Consider the following 13,337-nt stretch of genomic DNA (forward strand, 5'->3'; position numbering starts at 1 on the left):
TTTCCAGAACTTGCACTACACATCAGGTTTGAACTATAGTTTGCTTCTGGATGACTGAGCCTTCTGCAGTGTGGGCAAGGTGGTTATTTTCTTCTTGCTCCATCTCTTTTAGGCTTATCTGACCAAGTCTTCTTCCCTTTATAGCCAGAGGAGCTCGAGGTTAGTCTGCTATTGGTTTGGAAGGCACCTTCTTAATACTCTTCTTGTCTGCTAACTTTTCTTTGCTCCTGAGCATAAAGAGCATTGATCAGCTAGGTTAAAGTGATGCTTGATAGATCTTTTGAGTCTTCAAGGGAAGATATTTTGGCTTCATATCTCTTAGGTAGGGTTGCAATAACCTTTTCAACTATTCTTGCTTCACTAAACTGGTCCTCAAGTAATCTAATGATGTTCACAACTGACATGATTCTGTCTGAATATTGCTTTATCGTTTCTTCTTCCTTCATCCTCAAATTTTCAAAGTCCCTTCTCAAATTCAAGAGTTGTTGTTGTCTTATTCTTTCAGTCCCTTGAAACTCCTCATTTAGCTTATCCCAGGCTTGTTTTGGAGACTCACAAGCCATGATCCTTGTGAAGATCAAGTTTGACACAGTGTTTTGGATGCATGACATTGCTTTGTATCTTTTGGCTCTATCATCAGAATGCTACCTGATCTAAACCATTGTGGGGTTGGCTATCAAAGGTGGTGGTTCAACATCCGAGTTGACAACCTCCCACAAGTCAAATGCCTATAGGTAGGTCTTCATTTTCACTACCCATATGTGGTAGCCTTCACCATTGAACACTGGTGGTGGAGCTGGAGAGAAACCGGATGAAAACATGGTTTTGATGATTGAAAAATGACAGGTCCACTTAGAAATGAACTCTTGATACCAATTGTTGGAACTAAGAAAACATAATGAGAAATTTGGCAGAAACTTAAGCTAGAAGGCTCGATGTCTTGCTGAGCAAAACATTTAAAATCAACTTAAGATCTTGAGTAAAAAAACCAGAAAAACGAAGAAGAATTTCTAAAAGATTTTCATTGAAAATGAATTGAGACATAAAGCCATTATATATACCAGTTAATAAGCTGTTCAAAATAAGAAATGTCACCTAAACATTTACCTAACACCACTAAGTAACCTAGTAAATTGATAAACATAACTTGCACACATAGTAAAGTTGATTTATCAATCCATCAGCACCTAATTACATCAAATATGTTACCAACTTAGTTTAAATCTAACTAAGTAACAAAATATTTCCTTGAAGTAACAAAATCAGCAGCATAGGCTTTAGCTACAATATGAGTGGCTCGGGCTGCATGGTCTGCTCCTTGTGCTGCATGGAAGACAACTTCAACACAATCACTTTAAATATGTCGCGTTTCAGTTGTGACAAAGCCAGTTGTCAACGTGTCATAGTGTTCTATAGATGCTGAGGTTGAAGCTTTGTTGTATTGATGGAACTTGTACGAATGTTTGTTGTTTTTTTCTATTTTTCCCGAATTGTATGGTCCTATTCATGTAGCAACTTAATGAATGTTCCCTTAAAAAAATGATGTTGCAATAAGCTTGAATTTAACAAAATAAATTTAGCAGTGTTTATAGCTGGATCAAAATTTTAAAATTAAAAAGTAGAACTAAATTCCTAAAAAGAAAAAATAAGGATTAAATTCTAAATTTATGAAGAGTAGAGGGACTGTTGGCATATTTTAACCAAACTATTATGGCTGAGTCTTGGATGTGTTGGTCCAAGAGGAAGTTGGCGCGCTTTATCGTCACACGTTAAATTTACTCCCACTTCTCTTTCTCTTTTGCTTCTTTCCCTCTGCAACTGATGCTGATAATTGCAGTATCAGAATTTTTATAAGACCCAAATATCATTAATTTTATTTTCCACCCTCTCTCTCTCTCTCTTTCTCCATCGGAGGAGAAAATGGTTAGAAAGGCGGCGTATCCACCCTCATTCCGACCCATCCGTAACCCCTGTATAAACCTCCTTCAGATCTACCGTTTGGTTCGACAGCTTAGATCATTGGAAATCGGAGAGCAGTGTCTTGATCTTCTTTCCAAGGTATCACCTTTCTTTCTTTTTCTTCTCCACTATCTGTTTGTTTTCTGGAAAAAGAATACGTAGTCAAATAACTCAAAACCATAGAAAAGTTAGAATCTGTACTTAACAATATATAAAAGAAGAAAGAAAGATTAGTTTTATTTTCTTGGCTTTATAAAGGAATGGGAATAGAATATTCCAAAAAGATTAACTTACAAGTAATTATATCCAACATAGATGGTACTTGATACATGTTTTTAGAAATTTTTGAATCTTACAAGGAAATACCAATGCCTGTATTAAGTTTTCGAAAAAAGTGGAATTTGAGAGATTGAATATCTGCCAATGCCATCAATCATCATTCAAAGATTTGCACTCTTTTTCATGACTGTTACCCTCACCTCACCTTTTCTATTTCTTTTGTTAAACTTTTCAAGTTCTTCTAAGATCTTGTTCCACTAAAATTAGAGCTTTGATCAATAGATAATAGCTTTCTAGTAATAAGCATGATATTTTCTGATTGGCTCATTTGTAATCTTTTCTTATCCCCCCAGAATAGACATTCTTGTAACCTTTTGGCAATTTTCTTATGGAGTTCCCCTGGTTCTATGAGGCTACTTTTACTGGTAGGTCCTGCTATTTCATTCTATGTTACTTCACACTCTTGTTCTATACAATATTCGGACACGGGTATGCAGGTACAATCCTCCAATGTTATTGAAAAGCTTCAAAAGAAATAAGCAAATTCGTATTAGACAGATCCCTGTATGCAACACTCACAATTTAAAATTTTGTTGCTGTTATTTCACTCATCGTATTAATTAGTTCTAATGTATCTCTAGAATAGTGCTATTTTGTCCGCCATACCCATCTTACTCTCCAAGAAAATTATAGATTTGAAAGCTTTATTGATACATACAATGTCCACATCAAATCAATACTAAATAATTGATTACCTGTTCATTATTCAGGTAATAACTTCCGCTTACCGTCCATTAGTATCCAATAGGCTTTCAGAAAGAGTTGTAAGACGAACTTGCAATGCTATAGGGCTTTTCCAGGTTCACTCTTCTAGTTTTATAATTATCTTAGTGTTTTAAGTATTGTATGATTCTATCAATAGATTTCAGTCCAAATATGTACTATATATCTATCAATGACATCCATTCTTTGTATATCTTTACAGACTCTAGCTTCTCACCCTCATACAAAGATGTCATTTATCAGAGGTAACTTCACTTTGAATCCTCTACATACGTGAATACTTTATGAACTTTATAAGTCTTCGAGTTCAATTGTTTTTCTTTAATTGTATGATTAAAAAGAACCTATATGTATTTGTATAGCTCGTATGAAAATACCATAGTTTGTTAGGTTGGAGTTTAGTTTTATAAAAACCGTTCTAATTGAAATATTTCTTTGTAGCTTCTATGCCAGAGTATCTTTATGCCTTCTTGAAAACCAGGAGCAGAGAAAGGAACTATGAACGTCTAAGGTTCGCCAGCTTAGTTGTGATTGGGTCCCTAGTAGAGGTAGCATTAGCTCACATCTTCTGTTCATTTCTCAAGTTAATCTCTGTCAGAATACATACATCTTTAGAGCTCATGGAGTTGGATAAAATGTGTTTTCAGTTAATATTTTTAAGTTTCTTCGTTTTTGATTTCTTCAGGTTGACAATCCAGAAGTTGTTGATTACCTTCTTGCCACAGAAATGTTTCCTTGTTGCCTATGCTGCATGGAAATTGGCACAACATTGTCAAAAACAGTGGGTGACTGGATTTCTTTGACTGTTATATCATTTGTTTTTCTGGCTTGATAATTATGAGGGAAAAATTGCTATATAAAGCTAGGGGTTAAGAGTCGGCTAAATTCAAAGTTTAACCATATTCAAATACATGTATAGTCCTGGTAACATCCTTGACATTTCTGTTTATGATGTGATCATGTGACAAACTGTGCATTATTCCACATTTGCACTGTAAAAATTGGAGCGATGAAATCTTAGGAAGTCCAAGAAAATGAAATTGAGTTAAAATGGAATAAACGGTTGGTCACCCAACTTTTATAAGTTTTCATTGGGTATCGAAAAAAAAGTTTACAATATGGGCATAGCCGTTACATACTTTTATCATTTTAGTCACCCATTGTTAATTTTTCATTGCATACACTCATTTTAGTTACCTAACTTTACATTTTATCTTTTTAATTTTCTTTTTTTTTTTACACTTATTTTAAGAATTAAGTTTAGACATATCGTGATTTCTGGACCTTAATTGTATCATCTATGGCGTTTACTACAATCTTGGACATGCAACCTTCTTAGCTATATTCTTGAAGCTAATATGTTCAACAATTGGAGGTACAGGTGGCCACATTTATAATTTACAGAATCTTACTAAATGAGAAAGGGCTCAACTACTTGCTCTCTATGCCGGAGCGATATCTCGTGGTAACCCATTGTTTGGAAAACATGGTTGAAATACTTGATGTAGAAGATGAAGAATATTTGCCACACTTGCTGAAAAACATCATTTGCTGTTATCTCAGGATCTCAGAAAATGAAAAGTTAGCAAATAGTACATTATATACTATATATTATGTATGGATGGATGTATCATATTTACTTGTTCATTCATTAATGTTTGAAATTGTGTTTGGAAAAGTAGGATACGAGCAGACTTGTCAGGCTACATTCCATGGTTGTTGGTAGATTACAAATATGTTAATATCATTCGTGTAAGCTTCAAAACTTCCATTTAGAATATTCAATCGGAATTTAGGTAATTACCATCTTTGTTTCCAGAAAGAAAAGGCTCATGCCAATTTCCTTTTCCAGGGTGATCCAGAAGCCTTATGTAACCTACGGAGATTGATTTGGCTTTTTGGAAGTGGCACAGGCATACAAGAGAATCTCCCGGTGAGCCACCTGGATTGGTCATCAGATGACGAAGAATGCAATCTGTTACGAACAGAAATCGAGAAGCCAAAAATGGCAAAGAAAGAAGTAAGGAAAAGAGAAATTCCAGAGAGGAGAGGACGAGTTTGAGAAGAAGGAAGAAGAATAGATAGAAAAGAGAGAGAAAAGGAGAACAATTCCTCAACAATTTTCATTAACCATTCAATGACATTAGCCAAAATAGAACAGCATATATAAGGGAAGATAACAGCAAAAAGAAAATAAAAAGTAAAAGAAAATTGTTGGATGAAACACTCCTTATCATCGAGTTTTCTGTGCATTGTATCATTAGAGCAAAATGCATCGTTCGTTTTGCTTGGTATTTTCATTTTGGCTCGTATCAAATACCTCCACCTCAAAATAATCCTTGTCCTCAAGGATTAAAGTGAAGAAAAGTGCTTGAATTTTCAATAGGATAACCATAAGTATCCATTCTTCGATCAAGCATAAGGCATCCATCACAAAGTTCATGACAGGAACATCAAACTTGAATTCAATGGGACATAGATCATCAAAATGTTCTAGCCGAACGCTATCCATTGTGTCATTAGGATAGTAACCTTTTGCACTTTGGTAATCATGGTAGTAACTTTCACATCTTTATAAATTCGGTTTCCACGTGCCTCACCTACAATTGGATGATATAAAAGGAGTTATTTTGGCTTTTGAGAGTTAACCCACATCTCACAAGAGAGACGATATCATCGTTGTTAAGCAAGCAAAAATCTGATACAGCCATTTCTACAATAACCCGCATTACTTCATTGGACCTAAAGCTAAACTCCACATCTAATAAAAATCCACACATTTTCTCTGAATCAGGACAACCATTACGAAACTCATGAAGTGTAAGTAGGATAGGAAGAGGAAGAACAAGACCAACAAGCGAATCATCATGCTGCATTTTATGTGACCACTTAGTGCAACTGAAAAATTGAAAAATTCCAGAGGCATGGTCATGTCATCGAAGGGCACATCACGTAACTCAGGATAGCTAGAGAAAGCTAGTAGTAAAAGTCTCAAAGGGAAGGTTGCCCACGTTTGCCTCGAAGCAACTTTGCATATCCTTGTTGGTAAGCTAATGTTATTGAAGACAAAATAAAGTGGAAGAGAAGACCTGAATCAACCAAATCCGCAGACCGTTAACTTCTCATACAAAATTTCATGAAAGTCTAGGTTAAAAGATTCCTCCTGCTGAAAATCCTTATGGGACTTCTGCATTCTGAAACCTAGGCTTTCTGCGATATTGTCATTCAAATAACCACGAAGATAGTCAAGGTTCAAATACTTAAACCTTTTAGGAAATTCATATTCATCATCACTTGAGGAGTATAGTAAACTATCCTCAAAATTGAACAATAGTTCTCTGTGAGCTATATCAAAATTCTATACCAAATCCCGTAAGGCACAATATCGTTGAGGTTCAATCTTCCCTGAAGACATTAGCCTAATCAAAATAAACCCACTGAATTCATCTAACTCGTACACCATTTTCTAACAAAACCACACTTTCTTCAGGTATGTGTGGACTACAAGAAGCACAGGTAATTGAGGAACTCTTGAATAACTCACTGCCTAAGTAATCTAAAGCAGCAGTTTTGCAAGGGTTAACAAATCTAACCGAATACCAATGAACATAATATAGAGTGAGAAAACTGGGTGGAATGCTTCCACAAATGTGACATCTGACTTTTGAAATGTGACATCTTCTCCACAAATCCATAAAGTGAGAAAACTGGGTGGAATGCTTCCACAGTAATAGGATAAAGCATATGATGGATTGTGACCAGGAAGGTACAATTTGACTTGTAGCAGGCCTAAATTGCCCGGGTCTAAAATTAAAATAAACAAAAAATAGTCCATTTACAACAGTCCAGTTACACCAGGCCCAAAAATAAAAACATAACCTAAATTTTAAACCCAAAATTACGAGGCCTGAATGGCTTAAAAAGTAAAACATTCTCAGAAACCCCAAACCCTAGGCGTCGTTGCCTCCTCCACCTCCGTACCCCTTATGCACCACCGCGTGCCAGCTGGCCTCCTCTGTACCTGCAGAAACAGACAGCAACAACAGCATAGAAGAAAACAAAAAGTAGCAAAAACAAGCAAAAATTTGATAACAAAAAATTGCATTTTCGGCTATAAAAGCCACCACACATGAGTTGTAATTTTTTAGAGAGAAATCGAAATACAAAGAAAATGCAATATTCAACAGAAGAAAAGAAAAGGTGATCTTTTGTTTTTATTTACTTATTTTTCTTTTCTTTTACATATATTTCTACTAGTTTTTAAAGAAAATAAAAAAAAATCAAATCTTACCTTTTTGTGCACTTGCCGCCATAGGTGGTTAAGGTCTATCGATTCCGATGAAAATCAGTGATTATTGGGCTCAGGAGGTCGAAAGCTAAAAAAAAATGGCTTTTTTGATTCCTCGACCACTGTGGACTGCGGCTACCACGGCGGAGGCGTGGCGGTCCTGTGATTAGAGCAAGGCTGGATCGATGGCTGAAAAATGGGGGAGGGGAGAGCTTTTTCTGAAGGGTTTTAAAGTAAAAGGGGAAATGATTTTTTTGATAGAATTTTGGCTTATATACTACCCCCATACGACGTTATTTTGGAGCAAGCCTCAGACGCCTAAAACGACGCCTTTTCACTTGACCCACGCGCGACCCGACTCAATACCTGAGGATAAACGTATTTTCGTAAAATGGGTTATTTACGTGATTAATCCTCCCATTTTTTCGGCCCATTTCAATTTAATCCTTTTATTTTTTTTAATTTTTTCGTTTGATTTTGCTTTATTTTTAATTTGGTCCTAAGACCATTAGAAGAGGCCAACATCTCAAACGGTGTCGTTTTGGGGACAGGGAATAATTTCCCAATAGGCCCCTGCCTTTGTTCACATGTTCAATTTTAGTCCTTTGTTGCCTTTTGTTCTTTTTCTAATTTTGGCCACTGATTATTTTCGTGTTTCAATTTAGTCCTCAATTCGTTGATTCGCAGAGGAAAGGACACGTGTCCTGGGGATGGGCTAATTCTCTATTTACCCTTTGCTGGTTTTAGCGCATTTTATTTTAATCCTTATTAACCTATTTTTATTATTTACAATTTGTACCCCAAATTTAATTTCTATTTCAATTTCATCCTTAGTCCGTTTAATTGATTTATTTTCATTTTTGTTTTTATTTTCTTGTTTCTAAATAACGTTTTATTTAATATTCTTTTTTTTTGTTTATTTCTAAACAAAACTTTCACTAGTTTTATTTATTTATTTGCCTATTCTCTCTCTCTCTCTCTCTCTCTCCCTCCCTCTCCCTCCCTCTCTCTCTCTCTCCCTCTCCCTCTCCCTCTCCCTCTCCCTCTCCCTCTCCCTCTCTCTCTCTCTCTCTCTCTCTCTCTCTCTCTCTCTCTACGTAAAAGAAAAAGCGAGTAATATATCATTTTATTTTAGTTTCAATTCTCATTTATTTATTTGAGAAAAGATATATGAAATTAATTTTATAGAAAAATGCATTAAGTTATTAGTAAAATAAAATACTACAAGCTTCAAATTTTGTTTGTATTAATAAATAAAAAAACAAATTTATAAGGACAATTTGGTGAAATGTTTTTAGGTCATCTTCAATTTCGTCAACTGAATATCAAATTTTATATTTCGACCAAAGGAATAAAATAGAGCAATGTATCATATTGAGTATTATACCAAGTAATCTTTTATTACCAAACGTAATTTAAAATTACCTAAACTAAAGTCTCTCCCAAAGTAATTATGAAAGTAAAATAGTAATTTTAAAAGTCAAATTCAACAAAGAAGAACCATTTATCAGTTCGAACGCACTTAAAAGTGTCTTTAATAGGAGAAAAAGACATGTTTAATCAAGTTTGAACCCACGTCCTCTTAATTGTTGTAATAGCAACAATGCCAACTAAGCTATTACTCACTCCACAAAATATACGTATATTTTTAGCTATAAATTTTGAGTTTATATCAAGAAATTTAAAGCAATAGATGACAGGCCACTAAATTACTCGACACTAAGAGAGTATAATTTAGAGATTTAACCTAATTTTTTTATTATATATATAGGTAATTTTGTAAATGTTCCGAGAGGCAAAGCGGACGAGTTTACCTCAAAACCAAATCCAATCCAATCTCAAATATATACTAAAATAAATTTGACCCAACTCAATCCATTCGAAACTTAATTTGAAAAATAATCCGACCTTCACCAATCAAATCGAAACAAGTTGATTTTAGATTCTTTTTCATCCCTAGTTGAGCCTTAAAAATAAAACATTTATGGTTTGTTGTCATAATAGGTTAATACATTTATCACCATTCGCATAATGACAAGTTTGTGAATATGAGTTTGAGTGTGTGTTTAGAAAAAAACGCACGACGTGCTCCCTGTATCATTTTTTGTTTGGTTATTTCCTTGTGCAGCTCATACTAATAAATGCAGTATCTGAAATTTTATTGCTAGAAAAACAAGAAGACATCACCTATAGTTTCAATATTTCTGTAACGTATTTTCCAGTCTCTTCTCTCATCCCTCGTCGGAGAAAATGGTTTCCGGTGCGGTTGCTCCACTCACTTCCAACCCTCCTGCTAGAGTCAGAAATTTGATTCAAGGGCTTACTTCTGAAGAAACCCAAGAACAATCACTTGATGTGCTTTGCAAGGTATCAGACACCTTTACTTTTTTCTTTTTAACTACCTTTTTGATTTCTGAAAAAAAAAATGATCAAATAACCCAAAAAACATAGAAAAAGCTATAATATGCACATAAGATAACAATATACAAAATAAATAACTAATCAATTTTGGGGTCTTTATTTTCATTTTTGTTTAATAAAGGAATATGGTAGAACCATTTTTTAATTTTTAAAATGAATATATGTTTTTTTTATCAAAGAAGAATTAAAAAAATTCCATATACATTTTCTTTGAAATACTGAAAAAGGGCGAAATTCTAAGTAAATTAAACCTTCCTATGAGTTGGAGTAATAAAGATTTTACCAACCTGAATACATACATGCAGATGACTTGAGTTTGATATTCAAACATTGCTCTCTCTTTCATCATAGTTTTTTTTTTTTGACTTTTCAAGTTCTAAATTCTAAAAAATGGCTGCTCATTTGTAATCTTTTCTTCTCTCTACAGAATAGACTGGCTTATGACAATTTGGCAGTGCTGTTATGGAATTCTTTTGGTACTATGAGTGTCCTTTTGAAGGTAGGTCTTGCTATTTCATTCTATGTTACTTTTAGAACATATTTGAGCATGGGTGGAGGTACAAGGATAGATTTGTTTAACTAAAAATGAATTACACTTTTTAAAAGGATAAATCAATTTGCAAGATAAATGATATAAACTTATCGTTATTTTACAAACCATTTTCTATTATTCAAACGACTTTTCAAGAAATAAACATAAAAAAAAAATTTCGTCATACCAATCCACCCTAAATTTTTCTCCATTAATCATCCGTAGAATAGTCATATTCAACTACTAGACCACATTAGTCTCTAAGAAAATCATAAACTTCAAAGCTTTGTTGATAGATACATTGGTCACACCAATTCTGTAGTAAATGGATTTATATAACTGTTCATTATTCAGATAATAACTTCAGCTTACCGTCCACTGTTATCCGACGGTCTTACTGAAAGAGCTGTAACACAAGTCTGCAATGCTATAACCCTTTTCCAGGTCCACTCTTCTACTTTCATTTTTGTTTTTATATGTTAAGAATCTCAAAGGTAAGCCTGCCTTTGTTTTAAGATCAGTAAAGTTTGTATTTGTAGATTATATTAAATTTCACTTGTATGAAAATCTTAATGACATCATTCTTTGTATTTTTATAGTGTGTAGCTTCTCACCCTAATACAAGGATTCCTTTTATCAGAGGTAACTTCACTTTTGAGTCGTCAAATTCAATTATTGTTGGCTGCTCTAATTGAAATAAATATTTCTTTTGTAGCTACAATGCCAGTGTATCTTTATCCCTTCTTGAACACCAATATTTCTTTTGTAGCTACAATGCCAGTGTATCTTTATCCCTTCTTGAACACCATGAGCAATGAAAGGAGCTATGAATGTCTAAGGATTACCAGCTTAGGTGTGATCGGGTCCCTAGCAAAGGTAGCTTCACCTAACACCTTCTGTTCTTCTTTCTCGTGTCAACTTCTCGCAGAATACATACATTCATTCATACATACATACATACATACATACATACATAGAGGTCATGATGGAGTTGAGTTAAATTTTTTTTTCCCAAGTTAATATGATTTGTACTAATGTTGATGGAGTTTTGGAACTGTGCAGGTAGAGGATCCAGAAGTGATAGAGTACCTGCTTTCAACTCAAATATTTCCTAGTTGCCTACGCTGCATGGAGCTTGGCAAAACATTGTCAAGAACAGTAAGTCACTGCACTTTCTTCTAATATACAAACCTATAAATGTTGTTTCACTTGTTTCTTCACTTTTTTTCCCTTTCCTTTTACGTTCATACTCATGTCATCTAATGTTAACAACAATGGATATGAAATAAAACCAACATGACTAGTGACTTGAGGTTAAGAAAGACATTATTTTATTGGAAAGTTACAATTTTGGCATTATTTTCAGGGCCTTTGCTGATAAATTTTGGTTAATATTTCGTACCTATATTTGGTTTCAATATTTAATTCTATACCTATGTTTTCTTTTGCCCCAATTCGATACTTGAGCTTGGGTTCAATATTTAGTTTTGTACTTGACTTTTTTCCAGATTGATACTTAAATTTGACTTCAATGTTCAATTTGATACTTAAAGTTTTTTTTTTCTGTTTCAGTTAAATACATATAGTTTTTTTATTAGAGTACATATATCAAATATTTATTGGGCCACATGATGTTGAGTTTGGATATATTCTTCATATATTCTTAGATATATTCTTAGACATGCAAGCTTCTTAGATATATTCTTGATGCTAATATGTTTAACATTATCAGCTGCTAATACAATAATGGATGGTACAGGTGTCCACATTTATAATTTATAGAATTTTACTAAGTGAGAAAGGGCTCAAGTATTGTTTCGTTCTTGCTGAACGATATCTCTCAGTATCCCAATGTTTGGGGAAATTGGTTGGAAACCTTGGTGACGATGATGTAGAAAATTTGCCTCACCTCCTCAAAAACATCATCGGATGTTACCTCAGGCTCTCCGAAAACGAAAGGTTAGCTAAAAACACACGTTTTAATCTTACCAGTTCAATATTCTTTAATGGATGAAACTCCGTGTTTAGGACAAGGCCACAATTGTTAAGCTATGTTCCATGGAAGTTGTTGTATCACAAATATGCTAACATCGTTCGGGTAAGCTTCAAAACTTCATTTCGTGCATATCAACACATGCGAATTAGAATAGCTAAACCCTAAACCCTATACATTATATTCAATTCTTTACGCAGAGTGATCCAGAGGCTCTTGCTGACCTACGAAAATTGGTTTGCAATTTAAGGACCAGCAAGAGTTGTACAACCCATTGTACCGACGAGCCACCGACTAGCAGCAACTCACCCGGGCCGACCATTCCATGATGGTTACCTTTTTCAGACTGCGCAAGGCAGTGAGTGGGGAACATACAATATACAATATCATAATTTCCCCACATTATTATTTGTATTTATATTTAGGAAAAATGTTTAAATAAAAGATTAGCCCTCAAATTGTATGACATGTTCTAATTGGACCTGTACATATTTTTGGCTAAAAAGCTATAGTTAAGTAGAAATAATAATATGTAGCTTGGCATCCCGGCCAGAGTTTTATTTCATTTTATTGCTTTAAAGAAATTAATTTAATATAAATTAGTTAAATCAATTTGTTGACATTGCTGTAGATTTTGCTAACAAATTTGGCTTGTTTTCACGTGCGTGCAGGCACACAAAATATACATATATTAGTTATCTTTAAATTTTGAGTTTATATCAAGACCTTTAAAACTAAGATAAAAGGCTGCTAACGTACTTAAGACTGAGAGAGTATTAATTTAAACCTAACTTAATTTATGGAATTGTAATTTCATAAATTCAAGAGCAGAGTGGGCAGATTTACGCCAATTCCAAAATTATTCCATTTCCAAATTGACACCTAAGTTTTTTTTTTATCCCAATTTGGTACTTAAGTTTGATTTTAATGTTCACGTTGTACTTGAGTGTTTTTAATTTGATACTTTAGTTTTTCTTTGGCCTATTTAAGAACTTAAGTTTAGTTCCAATGTTTAATTTGGCATCCGACCTTTATTTTTTTATCCTAATTAAGTACCATTGTTTTTTTTTACTAGAGTACAT

The 13,337-nt window shown here is 34.0% G+C and overlaps 2 protein-coding genes across 4 annotated transcripts; both read left to right on the top strand.

Annotated features, from left to right (window-relative positions):
- The first annotated feature begins 1,764 nt into the window (after positions 1–1,764).
- LOC107955643 (cell differentiation protein rcd1) lies at positions 1,765–5,365 on the top strand. Of its 2 annotated transcripts, XM_016891447.2 has the most exons (9): positions 1,772–2,058; positions 2,592–2,663; positions 3,009–3,098; positions 3,224–3,266; positions 3,463–3,569; positions 3,707–3,802; positions 4,403–4,602; positions 4,704–4,773; positions 4,874–5,355. In XM_016891447.2, exons 1-9 carry the CDS (start codon positions 1,921–1,923, stop codon positions 5,081–5,083), a joined length of 1,026 nt encoding a protein of 341 aa, XP_016746936.1. In that variant the 5' UTR covers positions 1,772–1,920; the 3' UTR covers positions 5,084–5,355. The 2 variants fall into 2 exon arrangements, with proteins under 2 accessions (XP_040972473.1, XP_016746936.1); XM_041116539.1 differs by lacking the exon at positions 4,403–4,602 and having other exon boundaries at positions 1,765–2,058; positions 3,463–3,532; positions 4,874–5,365.
- Positions 5,366–9,412: 4,047 nt separating this feature from the next.
- LOC107956907 (cell differentiation protein rcd1) lies at positions 9,413–12,819 on the top strand. 2 transcript variants are annotated; one of them, XM_041116540.1, is made up of 9 exons: positions 9,413–9,676; positions 10,158–10,229; positions 10,617–10,706; positions 10,862–10,904; positions 10,978–11,138; positions 11,325–11,420; positions 12,022–12,221; positions 12,291–12,360; positions 12,456–12,819. In XM_041116540.1, exons 1-9 carry the CDS (start codon positions 9,560–9,562, stop codon positions 12,582–12,584), a joined length of 978 nt encoding a protein of 325 aa, XP_040972474.1. In that variant the 5' UTR covers positions 9,413–9,559; the 3' UTR covers positions 12,585–12,819. The 2 variants fall into 2 exon arrangements, with proteins under 2 accessions (XP_040972474.1, XP_016747875.2); XM_016892386.2 differs by having other exon boundaries at positions 9,417–9,676; positions 11,032–11,138.
- The last annotated feature ends 518 nt before the right edge of the window (positions 12,820–13,337 follow it).

Source organism: Gossypium hirsutum, chromosome A07 (assembly GCF_007990345.1).
Source record: "Gossypium hirsutum isolate 1008001.06 chromosome A07, Gossypium_hirsutum_v2.1, whole genome shotgun sequence".
NCBI classification, from domain to species: domain Eukaryota; kingdom Viridiplantae; phylum Streptophyta; class Magnoliopsida; order Malvales; family Malvaceae; genus Gossypium; species Gossypium hirsutum.

Excerpts from the sequence above, each read along its gene's own strand:
- LOC107955643 (XM_016891447.2), top strand. The coding sequence starts at position 1,921 with ATGGTTAGAAAGGCGGCGTATCCACCCTCATTCCGACCCATCCGTAAC. Across the intron at positions 2,664-3,008 it reads CTATGAGGCTACTTTTACTG|GTAATAACTTCCGCTTACCG; the intron begins GTAGGTCCTGCT and ends TTCATTATTCAG. Across the intron at positions 3,267-3,462 it reads AAAGATGTCATTTATCAGAG|CTTCTATGCCAGAGTATCTT; the intron begins GTAACTTCACTT and ends ATTTCTTTGTAG.
- LOC107956907 (XM_041116540.1), top strand. The coding sequence starts at position 9,560 with ATGGTTTCCGGTGCGGTTGCTCCACTCACTTCCAACCCTCCTGCTAGA. Across the intron at positions 9,677-10,157 it reads CACTTGATGTGCTTTGCAAG|AATAGACTGGCTTATGACAA; the intron begins GTATCAGACACC and ends TTCTCTCTACAG. Across the intron at positions 12,361-12,455 it reads AATATGCTAACATCGTTCGG|AGTGATCCAGAGGCTCTTGC; the intron begins GTAAGCTTCAAA and ends TTCTTTACGCAG.